Here is a 17,073-nt window from a genome sequence, read left to right as displayed (position 1 = left end):
ATACCTTCTGGATAACAAATAGAACACTTGAAATTTATGGTATGCATTCATTATTGAAATAACAAGACTTGTAATTTTTTAGGTGTTATTTATACAAAATTATGGTATTCATTTTTGTTATTTTGCCTCTTATGTCCACCTAATGAAGGGCATATCGAGGTATAATGTTATTTAAGATAAATACCTCGATATGTTATTTTGTTGCTATTCTTTTCTGCTCGGGGTCATCTTCAAGTGTAGCTGCGCCAAGCTGCTCTTCCGATGGTAGGGCCACTGCTAATTGCAGCGCGTAGTCTTGAGCCACTTCTACGTTACGAAGTTGCTCGATGTTTAGCCGCGGCGTTCAACTTCGACGCGTGGTGATAACTGTCGTCGTTTGAGCGCATGCATACAGCAACTAAGTAGTAATCCGAATCTATATTCGCACTGCGGTATGTGCGGACATTGGTTATATCCGAGAAGAATTTACCGTCGATTAGAACGTGGTCGATTTGGTTTTCTGTTTGATGGTCGGGTGATCTCCAGGTGGCTTTCTGGATATCTTTGCGGGGAAAGAAGGTGCTTCGAACTACCATACCACGGGAAGGCTGCAAAGTTTACGCATCGCTGGCCGTTATCATTCGATACGGCGTGCAGGCTGTTTCGCCCGATTACCGGTCTGTACATTTCCTCTTTTCCTGCCTGCGCGTTCATGTCGCCGACAACGATTTTCACGTCACGCGGCGAGCAACCATCGTATGTTTGCTATAACTGTGCGTAGAACGCTTCTCTCTCGTCATCAGGTCTCCCTTCGTGTGGGCAGTGCACGATGATGATGCTGTAAATAGTTGAAGAAACGGCCCTTAACTCTCAACATGCACTGCACATCCTTGCGTTTATCGGCTGCCACCCGATCACACGTTATCGCATCTTGCCCAACACTATAAATCCTGTTCCCAGTTCATTGGTGGTGCCACAGCTTTGGTAGAAGGTAACCGCTCGATTCCCGCTTTTCCACACTTTCTGCCCAGTTCAACAAAGTTCCTGCAACGCCACGATGTCGAAGTTGCGGTGATGTAGTTCGTCGTAGATTACCCTGTCACATCCTGCGAAACCTAGTGACTTGCAATTCCATGTTCCAAGTTTCCAATCGTAGTCCTTATTTCGTCGCGTGGGTCTTTGCCGATTATATCGAGTCGTATTTTCTCCTATGTTATTCGCAATGGGGATTTTTACGGGTGGCTTATTGGGCCTACGCCAACACTCCTGTCTCGCCGGAGGGCCATCGTGTCAGTTCTGTTTAACGTCCCAACCAACACTGGGACGTCGTACGACCACGCTGATGGGGCTACCACCTTGGATCTAGCTGAACGTGGTGCAGCGTTTCTTACTCAGCCGCTGGATGCCAGAACAGACGCTGTTTGAGTCGCACCTCCTTGGTGAACAGACGCTCGGGTCGTACCTTCTCAATCTAGCTGAAGTCAGAAGGACAACAGTGCCCAGGCTGCACTACCAGCTAAGCACACAACTCTTAGCTGGCGGTCTTTGTCATCGTTTGACCCGTGGAAGCATGAGGTAGGAACTTGTGAGGACTATATTGGACGCTCTCCTTATCGACTCACCGTTTCGATGCCCGCGATGTGTCCATACTTACCACATTTTCTGCATTTCGGGCCCTTGCCCAAAGGCCCAATTTCGTGATCGAAATTGTTTTGGGCTTAAAAAAATAATTTCAGAGATTTGGTGTCTTCGAAGAAGTTGTTTGGTATATCAGAACCCTTCTTTTGGACGTATCACTAATGTGATTAATCCACCTAAAAGTGAGATGGAAATTTGATTTTTTTTTCATTAGTGAAGATAGCGTGTTTATGTCTTCAGCAAAGTTGTAGAAAACGTCATTATGAGAAAACTTGCCGAACAAACTTGCTGAAGCAAGTGTCCAGCCTGAGTTGAAACAAAATTTACACCTATTATAAACTGCTTTCGTATTCAATGAGAAATCTTGCCCCATTTTGCCTCTGTAAATGTCACAAAGCCGTAAAAAAGGGTACTTTTCAAAATAAATTAGTAAATATCTCAAAAACTATCAAAGATACAATGTTGCCGTCTTGAGAAGAAACACGTATCTTGTCATATTAAATAACTTTGTAGAACATTTGAAAATTCTCAAAAATGTATGGGAAAAGTTGCAACAAAAAAACTGATTTTAAGGGGTCATTCACAAAAGAAGGGCTCTGATGCACCAAACAACTTCTTCGAAGACACCAAACCTCTAAAATCAATTTTTCATTCCCAAAACAATTCCGATCTCGAAATTGGGCCTTTGGAAACAGTGTGCCTTGGATGCAGTAGGCTGTATTTTTTTTTCAGTTTAAAATTTCCTTTCCGTTTGTTGGTTGCGAAGGATTAATTGGCTGTTTTTCCGGTTGCTGAGCAACGGTCGCTATTGGAGCAGCTTACTTTTCACGAAATCTACTGTTATGGCAATGCCAAATATCGTCAAGACATTTGTAAGCAGCAAAGATCGGATTGGTGGTGAATGCGTCAAAAACAGAGTACATGCTGATAGACGGAATCAAATACGACCGGATCCATCTAGGTAGCAATGTCACGAGAGACGGGGATTCCTGCGGGGTAGTGGAGGAACTCGCGTACCTCGGATCCTTACGTAAGGCTGACAATAATGTGAGCCGTGAAATCCGAAGGCGCATCATCAGTAGAAGTCGGGCCTACAACGGGCTCCAAAAGAAGCTATTTCCTAGATGTTAGGTTAACTTAAGAGGTTTATAAAAATACAGAAGACACTTGCAACCAGTCTTTCTCCGACCTCGGTTCATTTAATTCGAAATTACATCCTACGACAAAAGCGTTACACCATGTTGGATCAGTGTGTTTATGGAGGACAACTGCTGTCAAATGGCGACTTTACCTAAAACGGATAAAACGGGTGTAATGAAGTGGGGCAATAAGTAGTTCGAAAGGGGCAAGAGTTTCTTTTAAAGTTTTTGAGCTCAATTCAAATTATTTCTTTCGGGTGTCAAGGTTGTTCAAAGCCTTTTTGAATAAGAGTCTTTCACTCCAAAAATTATGAAAATTGTTGTTGTCGAAATAAACAAATTATAACAAAATGTTGGTTTTTGATCAAAAAATTGTAAAATTGTAATATGCGATGGTCCTTCCAACGCATGGAATGCCATTGTAATGAAATCGAATTCGAAATTTTATTTTGGGGCGTAACTAGGTATATTTTGAAGATGCTTTAGCATGTATAACTTTTTGCAAAAAAGATTTGGAAAGCATATTTTACACAATGATGGAATTAGTTAGATAATTCGATCAAAGTTGAAAAAAAAAGTTGTTTTATCTAAATTTGGTGGAAAACTACTAATTTTTTGTGTAGTAAATTTAATTTGGGTTGAATCCAGATCGAACTTCAAAGTGTATTCCAGTTCCAACATCAAATAGTAATTGGTTTCAGGTGTTCCTATTACCAAAGTGTCAAAATACATAGTGTGCTACGGTTTGCGAAATTCCACAAACACTAGATTAGAACTTTTGCCCCAGTGGTGCTTTTAGCTCATGGATGGTAAAATCAACATACGGCATTCATTTACTTATTTTTACCTGTTTCGATTTTTTGACAAAAAAAAAACGAATTTTCAACTAGGGTCGAACTTTTGCCCCAATTTATTAAGCTGGGAAAAATGACCGAAATTTTGCAATTTCTAAATATTTTTCCTAAGTTTTCCATCTTCTGGAAGTAATTCTCTGCATTCGTAGACTGGATGACCTGCGGCCCGCGGCCGATTCGATGTCAGTTTGTATGTTGTTATTGCTGGAACACTTTAAGTTTCCAAATCCCTTAGATGATTCATACGTGTGGGTTAAGGACAAACGTCTTGAAATCCCGCCTCAACAGTGCATCAGAACTTCAGAAGCACAAATCTCAAGAAGCAAGCTTCAAACAACACTGAATTTTATTATTCTGTTCTTGCTCACTTGTAATAAGCCTGAAATGAGAAGATCAGGTGTGCTGGTTTTGTTTACGAAAAGATTTGTGCATTCGAAATCGTGAGTAGGTGCCAAAGTCGGCCATTGTGGCGGCCATTTTGGGATTCTAACAAGTCTGTCCTTAAGTGTATTACTCGGTTTTTCAGAAATTCCGAACTGAAAATTGACTGTAAGAGGAGTCACGACTGCGTCGACATATACATATCCTATTCTTTCTCTTTTCTTTTAGTATTCGATCCTAAACCATAAACCGCATAATAAAAGCCACTATGCAACATTAGAAGCAATGCACAGAGCATCCCTCTATGCATATTGCAACCACAACATTGCATAACAATCTGCCTGAAAAGAAAACTCCCAGAGATCACCCATGTATGATAAGACGCGCCGGCTCAAAACAATTTAATAATCCGGAAGAGAAAATTTGTAATTCAATGGCCCGGTACCTAGGGCACGGTGGCAGTTCCTATATACTGCACCACTGACTGCAGACAATCCACCTAGGTACCTCAACTACCTACTGACTGATGCAAGCCTATCCGACTGCACGTGAGCATGCGATTGCACACACAATGCACCAATCCGTAGGCGAGCATATTATGTTGCTCCTACTGGTGCTGCTGCTGCTGCTGCAATGCAATAGCGAGAAAAAAGAAAGGCGGAAAAGTATGCTGCTTGGCGTGAGCCGTCTTTCTCCTGTACCTGCATAGTGCAGCTTCAGATGCATCTGATTTGCTAGTGCAAATAGAAGAAGGCGGGGCGAATTGCGTCCCCAAGGAAAATGCAACAGAATCATAAAACATAACATCGAATAAAAGTTTCAAAAAAAATCAATGTTTGGCGAAAGAACAATAGAAATATTATTTTGGTAGTTTCAGTAATCGTTTTTTTTTAATTCTCCGCTACAAATGTTTGAAAAAGTTGAAAAATCTATTTACCTGAATGTCATATAAAAATACACCCGATTTTTTTTGTATGGGTCTGGTTTTTGCTATAACTCAGTCAACTTTGAACCGATTTTCATGAAATTTTGTACATTATGTATGTAGGCACGGTTAGTACTCTCCGTGTACGAAAAATCAAGTCCATTGGTTCATTGACTGAGTTATAGCAAATAAAAACACCCGTGCAAAAAAGAATAGGGTGTAGTTATTAAATAAACATTTGGAAGCTTCATTTTACCGCAACGGCCCATTGCATACCGGCTTCCAAGCAAAAGTTAACCAACTGGAAACATGACTCTGTTTATAGGGAAAGACGACAGATAAACGCGCCTTAACCGATTATTTCAAGGTGTCCGATGACCATCGCCATGCAGAAACTTTGTGTCTAATACAGTTCTCTTTCTCTTCTCACCTTCCAGCTGTTCGCTATGGACGCGTTCCGAAGAAATCTCGCGAAGCCGGAAACTGCACGGAAGATATGAACGTTTGTGTAAACTCGACCACACCGACTCAGGTGTCGCAGTTGAGCAGCTGCGGCGGGACACCCACGCCGACAGTACCAGTGATCAGTGCCAGCAATAATATTAATAATAATAATAACGATAATTTAACTAATAATAATAATAACAACAACAATAGTGTCAATAATAACAACAGTTCCGGGCTGGGCGCCGGAATCGGAGCCATGACCAACTGTGCGGAGATCAGTACATCGACGGCGGTCGTAACAACCATCCTGCCCGATTCGATGAGCTTCAGTCCACCGGAACTGTCCATCTACGATATCATTCACTGTGTAGCGCAAGCACATCGAGGCCATTCCACGTACACCACCGAGCTGGTCAAAGAGCAGACCCGGATATCGCTCGTCAACTACAGCGAGAAGAATAATGTGAGTACATACCTGCTCTTTAGTTATTGATGAACCTTTGAACCTGCTGAAATGTTTATTGTTTATTTATTCCACAATTCTCGCGTTACATTTGAAAAGGGCCTATCCCCAGAACGTAAACATTGAGAAAAATCGATGCAAACATTTTCCATCACATTTCTTATTCGTATTTCACCGTTTTCGGATTTTTCAACATGCTTTTCGTTTTAATGACACAAGAATAGATGTATCTATGCTTCAATAATCAAGTTTGCAATAAAAATTATCAAAAAAGTATGAAAAATTATGGATAAACATGTTAAGCTAATTTGAACATTTTCACCTGGTGTAAGCCTTATTGTGAGTCTTTCTAAAATTTTCTTAGCGTGGATTGGTCCCCCGAGTGAGTCCGTTGTTGACATCGTATCAAGGCTTGGCCGTTTTTGAGAGAGAGAATTCTCTCTCTCGGCGCTCGGGCCGGGAGCCGTTCGGAAAATTTTTGGTTGTCGGCCCTTTAAACGAGAGGACCAACAAATGAAAACAAAATTTCACCGTTACTGGCCTATTTGGAACACGGGCTTAGGAATGATTGGGAAAAAAGCAATGATCGGCCGTTTTGAAGGTGGGGTTTATTCTGATAAGATTAACGGTTAGGCGGGTGATGTTTGCACAGTATGTTACTGTTGGGGGATGCTATTGAAAGGTATCAAAATCGATTTGTTTACATTTTAGGGATAGGCCCTTTTCAAATGTAACGTGAGAATTTAGCCATTCAGTGTCCAGGTAGACGCAAAGAACAAAATACTAACAAGTTAATGAAAAAATCCAGGTTAATCCACCTAGTGGTGATAGTACCTTTCTCGTTGGATATGTACTCATGAACTTTCCGTCGACGTTAGCCAAAATGTTCCTGAATCCAGACCTCTTAGCTGACTGCTTGACCACCTTAACCCTAGTCGTGCATTGGGGTCAATATGACTCCATTCCATGCACACGGCAGCGGGGTGAGCGTGAGCCAATGCATGAAGAAGGTTAACTTTATTCACAATCATAGATCACTTTGTGATCTTCGTCAATGTTTATTCCAGCACACTTCACGCTATTTTTTATTACCATTGGTAACACGATTCATCTAAAATTTCTTACGAAAAAAATGCAAAAAATGTAAATTTTCCATTCACATTTCAATCGCAATGAGAAGAGCGAGGGTACATCCAGCCACACCCAAATTGTGAGCAGTAATTTTAGAAGCAAAAGGAGATTGAAGATTGATAAAACTGTATAAGTTGTTGATGCGATTAAATTATAATTTTTCCATAAAACGTTGATCCATCCTACTATACATTTTCACCGCTGGAATCTGAAATGGTGTGATTTGAAGAGATCGCTTTGGTCACGATTTTGCTCTTTTTGCATATATGGAGACTTTGACCATTTCTTCACTTATAATTTTACTCTACGTTTACAGGCTATCAGAAAAGCCACTATTTGATTTACCGCCTCGACATTTATTTTGTTCACTTTTATAATTCCGCTACTTGATGTGCAGCTTGCATGGGTTTTGTTAAATTTTACGTTTGACCAATTCCGGTGGGACATCTGGAACCGATTCCGGTTGTCTAAAATATGGTCTGAGACTATGTTCTTGTCAACACTGTTCATCGGGTTACCTAAAAATCTGAAAACTAATGTGATTTTCTTGCTAATCGTTCAGCAAATTTTTAAAAAGCCACGATTTTTTGTATCGCATGCATGATTTTGGTTTACTTCTGTGAAGGGATTTATTCCGATGGAACACCCGCAAACTGATTCCAAAATATTATTAAAAGTTCTAGATGTGGCCTGAGACTATTTTCTTGTTGCCCGTTTATCAGATTATCAAAAACGCCGCTACGGTTTAGTGCCCTTCTATATTTTACCACTTCCGATAGGTTACTCGTCTCATCACCAGTTCTGAAACACTACCGGTTCTCCCAAATATGGTCTGAGATTATTTGTTGGCTAACCGTTTATCATGTTACTGAATAAGTCATTGATATGTCACATGCATTGGTTCTCTTTTACATTTGACCGTTTCTGGCGGGACACCCGAAATCGGTTCCGTAACACACTGATATGGCTTGCGTCTATTTTCTTGCAACTGTTCATCATGTTACCTAAAAAGCCGTGATTTGAGATATCGCATGCATGGGTTTGGTTTCACTTCCGGCCCGGAACTGGTTGCGGAACACTACCGATAGTCTCTTAAATAGTCGGAGCCTATTTGCTTGCAAACGTTTATTAGAATATCAAAAAAGCCGCGCATGTGTCGCATGGGTTTGGTACAATTTTATATTTAGCCGCTTTCGGAGGGAAACCCGGAACTAGCTTCGGAACTACTGACAGTCCATAATGTGGTCTTAGCATACTTCCTTGATAACCGGTCATCAAGTTGTCGGAAAAGCCGTGATTTGATGTGACGCATGCAAATTTTTTGTCAAATTTTATATACGGCCACTTCCGGCGGAACTCCCGGAACCGGTTCCGCTACACTACTGGTTCAGATATGGTCGAAGATTTTTTTTATGCCAACCTTTCATTATCGAAAAAGCCGCGCTTTGATATGTCGCATGCATGGATTTGGTTCACTTTAATATTTGGCCACTTTCGGGGAGACACCCGGAACCGGTTCCGGAGCACAACCGGTTCACATATGGTCTGAGACTGTTTTCTTGCTAACTGTTCATCAGGTTATCAAAATTTCCGCAGGTTGATGTGTCCACGGCGTGTGTATGGGAAAAGTTTATAACACAAAAATAGGCATCGTCAAATTTTTCGCTATTCAAAAATAGAGGCTTTCAGCTTTCATTTGCAGGGTCCCTCAAAAAAAATCTACCGAGGGATCCCGAACAACTTTTTCATAATACTGTTTTTCCCCATACAAAATGCACGGTTCCAAATTAATCCCTATTTCTACTTAACAAACATACCCAATTTTTGTATGAAAAAGTTCCCCCGATGGAATATTTCGATGTTGGGCTTGAATGAAAGCTGGTAGCGTCAACTTTTACGTAGCGTAAAAATTAGCGATGCCCATTTTTTTTGTAATAAATTTGTTCTACCAGACACACCGTGTGTCGCATGCATGGGTTTGGATCACTTTAATATTTGACCACCTCCAGCGGACATCCGGAACCGGTTCAGATATGGTCTGAGTCTTTTTTTATGCTAATCTTGCATTGGGTTATCAAAAAAGTCGCGCTTTGATATGTCGCATGCATGGATTTGGTTAACTTTTATATTTGGCCACTTCCGTCGAGACATCCGGAACCGGTTCCGGAACACTACCGGCTCAAATATGGGCTGAGACTGTTTTATTGCTAACTGTTCATCAAGTTATCGAAATTGCCGCAATTTGATGTGTCGCATGCTTGGCTTTGGTTCACTTTTATATTTGGCCACTTCCAGCGGAACACCCGGAAATGGTTCCAATAACTCGTTGATGTATTATATCAATACCTAAAAAATTCCAGAATAAGTTATTTCAAATACCTTGATAATCGACCAATATCATGACTTGGTATGATACCTGACTTTGGTATGCTGCAGTTATGTGTCAGTTATTCATTCCTGCTCGGGAAAACTTGTACATAACTGCAGCATACCAAAATCAGATATCATACGAAGACAAGGTATTGGTCGGTTATCCTGGTATTGAGAATAGCTTATGTTGGTATTGCGTGGGTATTAAGTCACCAACAAAACATATTTCAATGAGTTATCGGTTTGGTATTGAGGACTGCTTAACCATTTGGAGACGGACTGCCCATATTCGCATAGTTGACGTCAAGAGTTAAACTTCAGGATAGTTTGGACGACCCTGAATGGCCCAAAGGTTTATGATAAACAGGTAGACTTCAGATTGCTCTAGTAATCGCGGTTGGTTATGCAACGTTACTCAGTATAACAGATATAACATAAATAAAAAGAAAATCGGGTTAAGTACGGTTCCTTCAGTACTTAACCCGATTTTCTTTTTATTTACAGATATTCCCCTAACAAGCCCAGGTTAATCATCAACAGATATAACATATTTGGCTGTTGTTACGAGTGTAGATCTGAAGTTCTGAACTCCAAGGTAGTTTGGCTGACCCGGAATATCCCTATAGTGTCTCTATATGGCATTTGAGATTTCAAGAGCTTAATGGATCTCAGCAGATTATGTAATGGCAAAAAACACATAAAGCTGATCTTGTAGATTCGAAGGACTTCATTATAGAACAGTTTGGACAACCCTCAATATCCCAAAGGTTTATCATAAACAAGTAGACTTCAGATTGCTCCAGTAATCGCGGTTGCTTATGCAACGTTACTCAGTATAACATATATGGCAGATGTTACGAGTGTAGACCTGAAGTTCTACTCCAAAATAATTTGGCTGACCTGGGACTATAGTGTCTATGAATGCTATCAAAGATTGTTTATTTGATTCTATTATTTATGACGAAAACACATAAAACTATTCTTGTAGATTTGAAAGGGGTGCCTGATGGCACCCCCTAGAACAAATTTGGCACCCCCAAGATTTTTTTCTTGACAGACACCTAAAATTTAAAACTTAACACAATAATTCTAATATTTATTAATGGCACATTTCAACAAAACTTAAGCACACCCAAAATTACTTGTATACTTGTTGTACCTTTTGACGTTTAGGATATTGGTACGAACAATCAACAGACTTCGCTATGGATTTCTCCAGAAATACCTCTATCCACACAGTGATTTCTCTAGGCTTCCTTATGGATTCCTACCGATTTTTCTTACATTAAACTTCCCTTAGGATTCTCCAGGCAGTCCTTCTGGGGTTGTACATACTAGAAATTTCTGCAGAGATTGGTCCAGCAATTTCTCCTAGGATTTCTTTGGAAATTTTTATTTTGATACTTCTCGGAATTCTTCTAGGGATTCCTCTAAAATTTTTTATTGGGATACCTTCAAAAATTCCTGGCGGGATTATTCAAGATAATCTTCCTGGGATCCTTTCAGAAGTTTCTCCGGTGATTCTTTCAGGATTTCCTTCAGAGATTCTTCCAGAAATATTCCATGGAATTCCTCCAGGAGCTTATATTGGCCTTTCTCCGGGAATTGTGGCTAGGATTCCTCAATCAACTCCTGCTGCGATTCATGCAGCAATTTCTCTTAGAGCTCCTCCAAAAACTCTCACTGTGGTACCTTCAGGTATTCTATTAGGGAAGTTCCAGAAATTCTTCCGGAAAATCTCCCTGGGATTTTTCTAAAAACCCCTTCGGTGATTCTTCCAGAGATTTCTTCAAGCATTTATCCAGGACTTCCTCCGGAGTTTCTTCCAGAAATTCCACAGAGGATTTCTCCCAGAACTTCTATTGACCTTTCGCCATGAGTTCCAGCTGGAATTCTTCAAGCAATTTCCATTAGGACTCCTTCAGAAATACTTCTTGGGAATTCTCCTGGCTTACTTACTTGCTGCAACACTTTCGGGAAATCCTCCTGATATTCCTCCAGAAATTCCTACTGCGATTCCATCAGGGATTCCTCCAGTATACTTCTACCGATTCTTTCAAGGAGAACTAAAGGTATTCCTCCAGGCATTTGTTAAAGGAACTACTTTTAGGATACCCCCGACATTCCTGATTCTAAGATTTCTCTAGAAATTTCTTCTATGAAACCTCCCGGAATTCTAAGAACTCCTCCAGATAACTGTGGAACTTTGGAAATTATGCTACGGATTCTTCTAGAGCTTTCTCCCGGCTTTTTTTGCTGGGATCTTTCGAGGCAAACTTCCTGGAATTCTCCAAGGACTCATTCAGGAATTCCTTCAGAGATTTTATCCAAAGATTCCTCTAGAAATTCCTGCAGAAACTCCTTTTGGCCTTCCTCCAAGGATACCTCAAACAACTTTTCCTGCGGTTCCTCCAGCAATTCCCCCAGAAATTCTTACTAGAATACGTCCAGAAATTCTTCTAGTGATTCCTATACGAATTTATCCTAGCATTGTGACTGGAATTCTTTCGAGAAATCTTCCTGAGATTCCTTCAGAAATTCCTCCTGTGATTCATTCAGGGCCTTCGTTATAAATTCTTCCAAAATTCCTTCACCGGTGCTTTCAGGGACTTCTCTAGGTATTCTAAGGTTTTTTTCTTTGGATTCTCCCAGGCAACTCCTGTATAGTTTCCTCCAGCAATTCCTCCTAGGATTTATGCTGAAATTTCCACAATGATAAATTCCAGAATCCTTCTAATAATACCTTCTGAGATTTTTCCTGTGATTTCTTCAGAAGCTCTTCGGTGGTTCTTCCAACATATTTTACCCAAGGATTCTCTCATAAGCTTCTCATGCTCTTCCTCCAGGAATTTCAGCTGGATTTCTCAAGCTATTACTGCTGTGGTTCTTCCAGCAATTCCTCCTAAGACTCATCCAGAAATTCTTACGGAAATACCTCCTGGAATTCTTCTACGGATTCTTCTAAGAATTTCTCCAGGGATTCCTCCAAAAACTTGCTGGGGTGCCTTCAGTATTTCCTCCTGGAAATTCTGAAGGATTTCTTTTTCCTGGGATTTCTACAAATATTTACAGGGGATAGACAAAATGATGAGGGCCCATATAGCCGAGGCGGTAAACGCACGGGTATTCAGCATGACCATGCTGAGGGTGACGGGTTCGATTCCCGGTCAGTCCAGGAACTTTTCGTAATGGAAATTTCCTTGACTTCCTTGGGCATAGAGTATCTTCGTGCCTGCCACACGATATACACATGCAAAATGGTCATTGGCAGAGGAAGCTCTCAGTTAAAAACTGTGGAAGTGCTCATAGAACACTAAGCTGAGAAGCAGGCTTTGTCCCAGTGAGGACGTTACGCCAAGAAGAGGAGAGGAGACAAAATGATCGGGACAGGCAAAATTTTCACTTTACAAATAATGTTCAACTAGCTGTAACTTTTTGAAAAGAAGCAAACTATTTCATATAAGAACTACCAGTAGTGGAACTCCTGAAGAAAATATTAAGGCTTTTTTTTAATTAGCCAAATCCAATCTCAAAATAAATTTCCGAAATAGGGGAAATTGTGTATTTTCGGCAGTTTTGTTCTCTTCGTCATGGAGTGTTTTTTGAAAGCTGTTGAACTCAGAGTTGGTCTCATATCCTTCCCAATCAAGCTGAATTATATGGCCAAGTTTCAGAAAATTTGGCCGACAAAAACCCCTCATGACGAAGAGAACAAACCTGCCGATTGATAATACCCATCGTCACCCTATATTCTATAAAAATTTTCACAAAAAAAAATTTCAAAGAGATTCTCAAAGAATTTTCCGAAATCATTAAAGGAATTTCTGAATAAAATTTTGAGAGAATTCCAAATGTAATTTTCGTAGTATCACCGTGACAAAATTTAAAAAAAAACACCAGAGTTAAATTCTCGAAGGAAATCTTTAAGAAATTTGCCGAATTAATTTCCAAAGGAGTTCCCAAAGTAATAATAGAAAATTCCAAAATTTCCAAGGAAATTGCCCTATACAATTCCCAAAAGAATTTTCGATGCAAGCAATATTCGGCAATATTAATTGCCGAAGGTTTTCCAAAACTATCTGCTGCAGGAATTCCTTCTAGAAGAAATTTTCTAAAGAATTTACATTGAAATTATAGAAACGATTTATAAAATAATTTCCGAAGAAGTTTTCGAAGGAATTGACGAAAGAATTCCGAATAGCATAGATAATGAAAGTCCAAAAAATCGTCGAAAATGCCAAAAAACAGTAGAATGATTTGCCGAAGACATTTCCAAAAAAATGTGAGAAAGTTCCCAGAGTCATTGTCGAATGAATTACCAAAGGCTTTGCTAAAAGAATTTAAAAACGAAAATATCAACAAAATTGCTGACATTAACAAAACAGTGCTTGAAAGACTACAAAAAAATTGGCGAAGGAACTCCCGAGAAAATATTTCAGAAGATTTACCAATGAAATTAAAGCCAAATAAACTCGTAATGGAATTGACGAAGAAATTTTCAAAGTTATTACCGATAAAATTTTCAAAAGATACGTGAAAGGTATCAATTTCTAAACATAAACAAAACAAAAAAACAAAAAAAATTCTTAAAGAATTTGCCGAAGGGGATCCAAAGATATTACCGAAGAAATTTGCCAAATCCAAAGGAATTATTGAGAGATGCAACCCACTCAGATCCGTAAACTTCTGTGAAACTCAGAGCCATTCCAAAATACATACCTTCGAGATATTTGAGAATTACTAAACTTCCCTAACTAAGAACTTCCAGCTAAGGTGAAGATATGACGAAGGCACATATCGAGCACATATCTGAAGGCAAATGTGGGACACGACCGAGGATAAGGACTACAGTCACGAACCTATAAATGTTATCAATGCTAAATAAATGCATTACGGTTGCGGTTGGTAATATTGTGTAACTCAAAACAGCATAAAAGATATTATTACGACTGTAGACTCCATGTAGTATAGTGCTGGGCAGTGTGTACGATTCTGAATATTCCGAAGCTGTGTCATAGTCTCTGATTGTATTCTGTGACCTCCAATAAGTGTAATAGATAACTTCAATATAACTTCAATTGCCGTAGATGCTAGATTTTTACCATCATAATAGTTTGGATGATCCTCAGTTGGTCTGATAAAGAAGATTTACTGGGCATAATAGATCCCAAGTAACACACTTGTCACCGAAGAGTCACGGCGGCGCAGGTTTATGTTGTGCAGAAGTCACTATGACTTACTTCTAACAAATAAATACTAACATACTAATTACTGCTAGCAAGTCACAGTGACTTCTGCACAACATAAACCTGCGCCGCCGTGACTCTTCGGTGACAAGTGTGTTACTTGGGATTACGTTTTGAATAACCAAGGATATCTCGTCTGGTCTGAAACTGTCTTTTGAACTTTCAGATGACTTACCGGACATGATAGATAACAAATTATAGCTTTGTATAATGAAAGAAGCAACCGTTTCACCCGAAGACTTTAGGATCTAAACTCAAGAACAAATTGGATAATATAGGATATCCTGACTGAGCTGATACTGTTTTATGAACATTTAGAAGACTTACTGAACATGTATTATATCATAGCTTTGTATAATGAAAAAAGTTATTGTTACACCCGTAGACTTTAGGATCAAAACTCAAGAACAGTTTGGATGACCTAGATCCTGACTGATCTGGTACTGTTTTATGGACATTCAGAAGACTCACTGGACATGATAGAATACCAATCATAGCTTTGTATAATGAAAAAGGTAACAGTTACAACCATATACTTCAGGACCTAAACTCAAGAGCAATTTGGATGACCCAGGACATCCCGACTGATCTGATAATGCTGTTTGATCTCTCAGTAGACTTACTGGACATGATAGAATATAAATCGAAACATATTGTATAATGAAATAAGTTATTGTTACATCCGCAGACTTTAGGATCCAAACTCAAGAACAGTTTGGATGATCTAGGATATCCCAACTGATCTGATATTGTTTTTTTTAACTTTCAGAAGACTTACTGGACATGATAGAATACAAATCATAGCTTTGTATAATGAAAGAAGCTACCATTACACCCGTAGACTTTAGGATTTAAACTCAAGAACAGTTTGGATTACCGAGGATATCCCGATTGATCTGATAATGCCTTACGATCTTTCAGAAGACTAACTGGACATGATAGAATACAAATCGTAGCTTTGTATAATGAAAGAAGCTACCGTTACACCCGTAGACTTTAGGATCTCAACTCAAGAACAATTTGGATGACCTAGGATGTCTCGACTGATCTGATACAGTCTATTGAATATTCAGAAGTCTTACTGGACATGATAGAATACAAATCGTAGCTTTGTTTAATTAAAGAAGTTACTGTTACATCCGTAGACTTCAGGACCTAAACTCAAGAACAGCTTGGATGACCTAGGGTATAAAAAAATATTTTGCATCATATTTTACCTTTTTTATGCTGTTGAGCACCAAAACCACAGAAATACGTAGAAAAAAAAACTATATAATAACGCTTGGAAAAATTCCGGCTTCAAAGGGTTAAGGCGATTGAACCATACAAGCAAATAAAATGCATTGCCGAAATCTTTAACTAATGTAGGTATTCCATATCCAAACAGCTCATCATGCAATCACTGGACACAGTCGAGGACCAACGGATATGGCTGTGGCAGCAGTACGCCATGCGGATGACTCCCTCGGTGCAGCGGGTCGTCGAGTTTGCCAAGCGCGTTCCCGGCTTCGCAGAGTTCCTCCAGGACGACCAACTGATCCTGATCAAGCTGGGTTTCTTCGAAGTGTGGCTCAGCCACGTAGCTCGGGCGACCAACGATTCGGCGCTCACCTTCGACGACGGGGTGTACATCACCCGGCAGCAACTGGAAGTGATATACGATGTAGGTCGATGGAATTTGTAGTTTTGGTCATAACTGAGAGCTTCTTCTTTTTCTTACAGTTGGATTACGCGAATGCATTGTTCAGTTTTACCAGCGGTTTGAACAACTGCTGTTTGAGTGACACCGAGATTGGGCTGTACTCGGCACTGATTCTGATGACCGATCGACCGGGACTGACCGAGACCAAGATGGTCCTGAAGACGAGGGAGTGCATTGCGGAAGCGCTAAGGGTGCAGATCACGCGGACCAGGTCCAACGGAGTCAGCGCGCTGCAGATAATGCCGGCACTAGAGGCTAAGATTCACGAGCTGCGGACGCTCGGGGAGAAACACTTCGCACACCTGGAATGGTTCCGGCAGAATTGGAGTACCATCCGATTGCCACCGTTGTTTGCGGAAATTTTCGACATTCCTAAATGCGAGGAGGATTTGCAGTAGGTAAGATAATGGAAGACAGGGTAGAGACAGAGGGGATTTGAACTTCCTTCTCAAACGTTGGCCAATAGTTGTTTAAGGAAAAAACCTGTAACTGATATTTCAATTAAGGATCATACCTATATCGAACGAAAGCAAGACTTGCCAAATCTATATCAATGTGAGTGTTGACTTGTAGCGAAAATTCAAACGAAACGGAATTTATTTTTATGTTAGCTTCCATTCCGCAATCATACCACACAATCTCGCGGGTTGTAGCAAGTAGGGCCCTATCTCGTCCTAATGTAGATAACCTCCTTAGACTCATTGTCATCTGAAACCGTGCGTACGGAAGTATCGCTTAGAGAACGATAATAGGAAACCAATATCATGAACCCCCTAACCCTTTACATATCATTGATAT

The 17,073-nt window shown here is 40.0% G+C and overlaps 1 protein-coding gene across 2 annotated transcripts in view; it reads left to right on the top strand.

Annotated features, from left to right (window-relative positions):
* LOC109399436 (ecdysone-induced protein 78C) overlaps positions 1–16,857 on the top strand; it is a 134,295-nt gene extending 117,438 nt beyond the window's left edge. For both annotated transcript variants that reach the window (XM_029878964.2, XM_029878963.2), the window contains 3 exons: positions 5,354–5,826; positions 15,961–16,236; positions 16,296–16,857. In XM_029878964.2, coding sequence (XP_029734824.2) covers positions 5,354–5,826; positions 15,961–16,236; positions 16,296–16,673 — 1,127 coding nt within the window. In that variant the 3' untranslated portion in view covers positions 16,674–16,857. The remainder of the gene's footprint in view (positions 1–5,353; positions 5,827–15,960; positions 16,237–16,295) is intronic.
* The last annotated feature ends 216 nt before the right edge of the window (positions 16,858–17,073 follow it).

Source organism: Aedes albopictus, chromosome 2, assembly GCF_035046485.1.
Source record: "Aedes albopictus strain Foshan chromosome 2, AalbF5, whole genome shotgun sequence".
NCBI classification, from domain to species: domain Eukaryota; kingdom Metazoa; phylum Arthropoda; class Insecta; order Diptera; family Culicidae; genus Aedes; species Aedes albopictus.
Note: the sequence above shows the minus strand (reverse complement) of the source record. Positions and strands in the feature narration are given on the sequence as shown.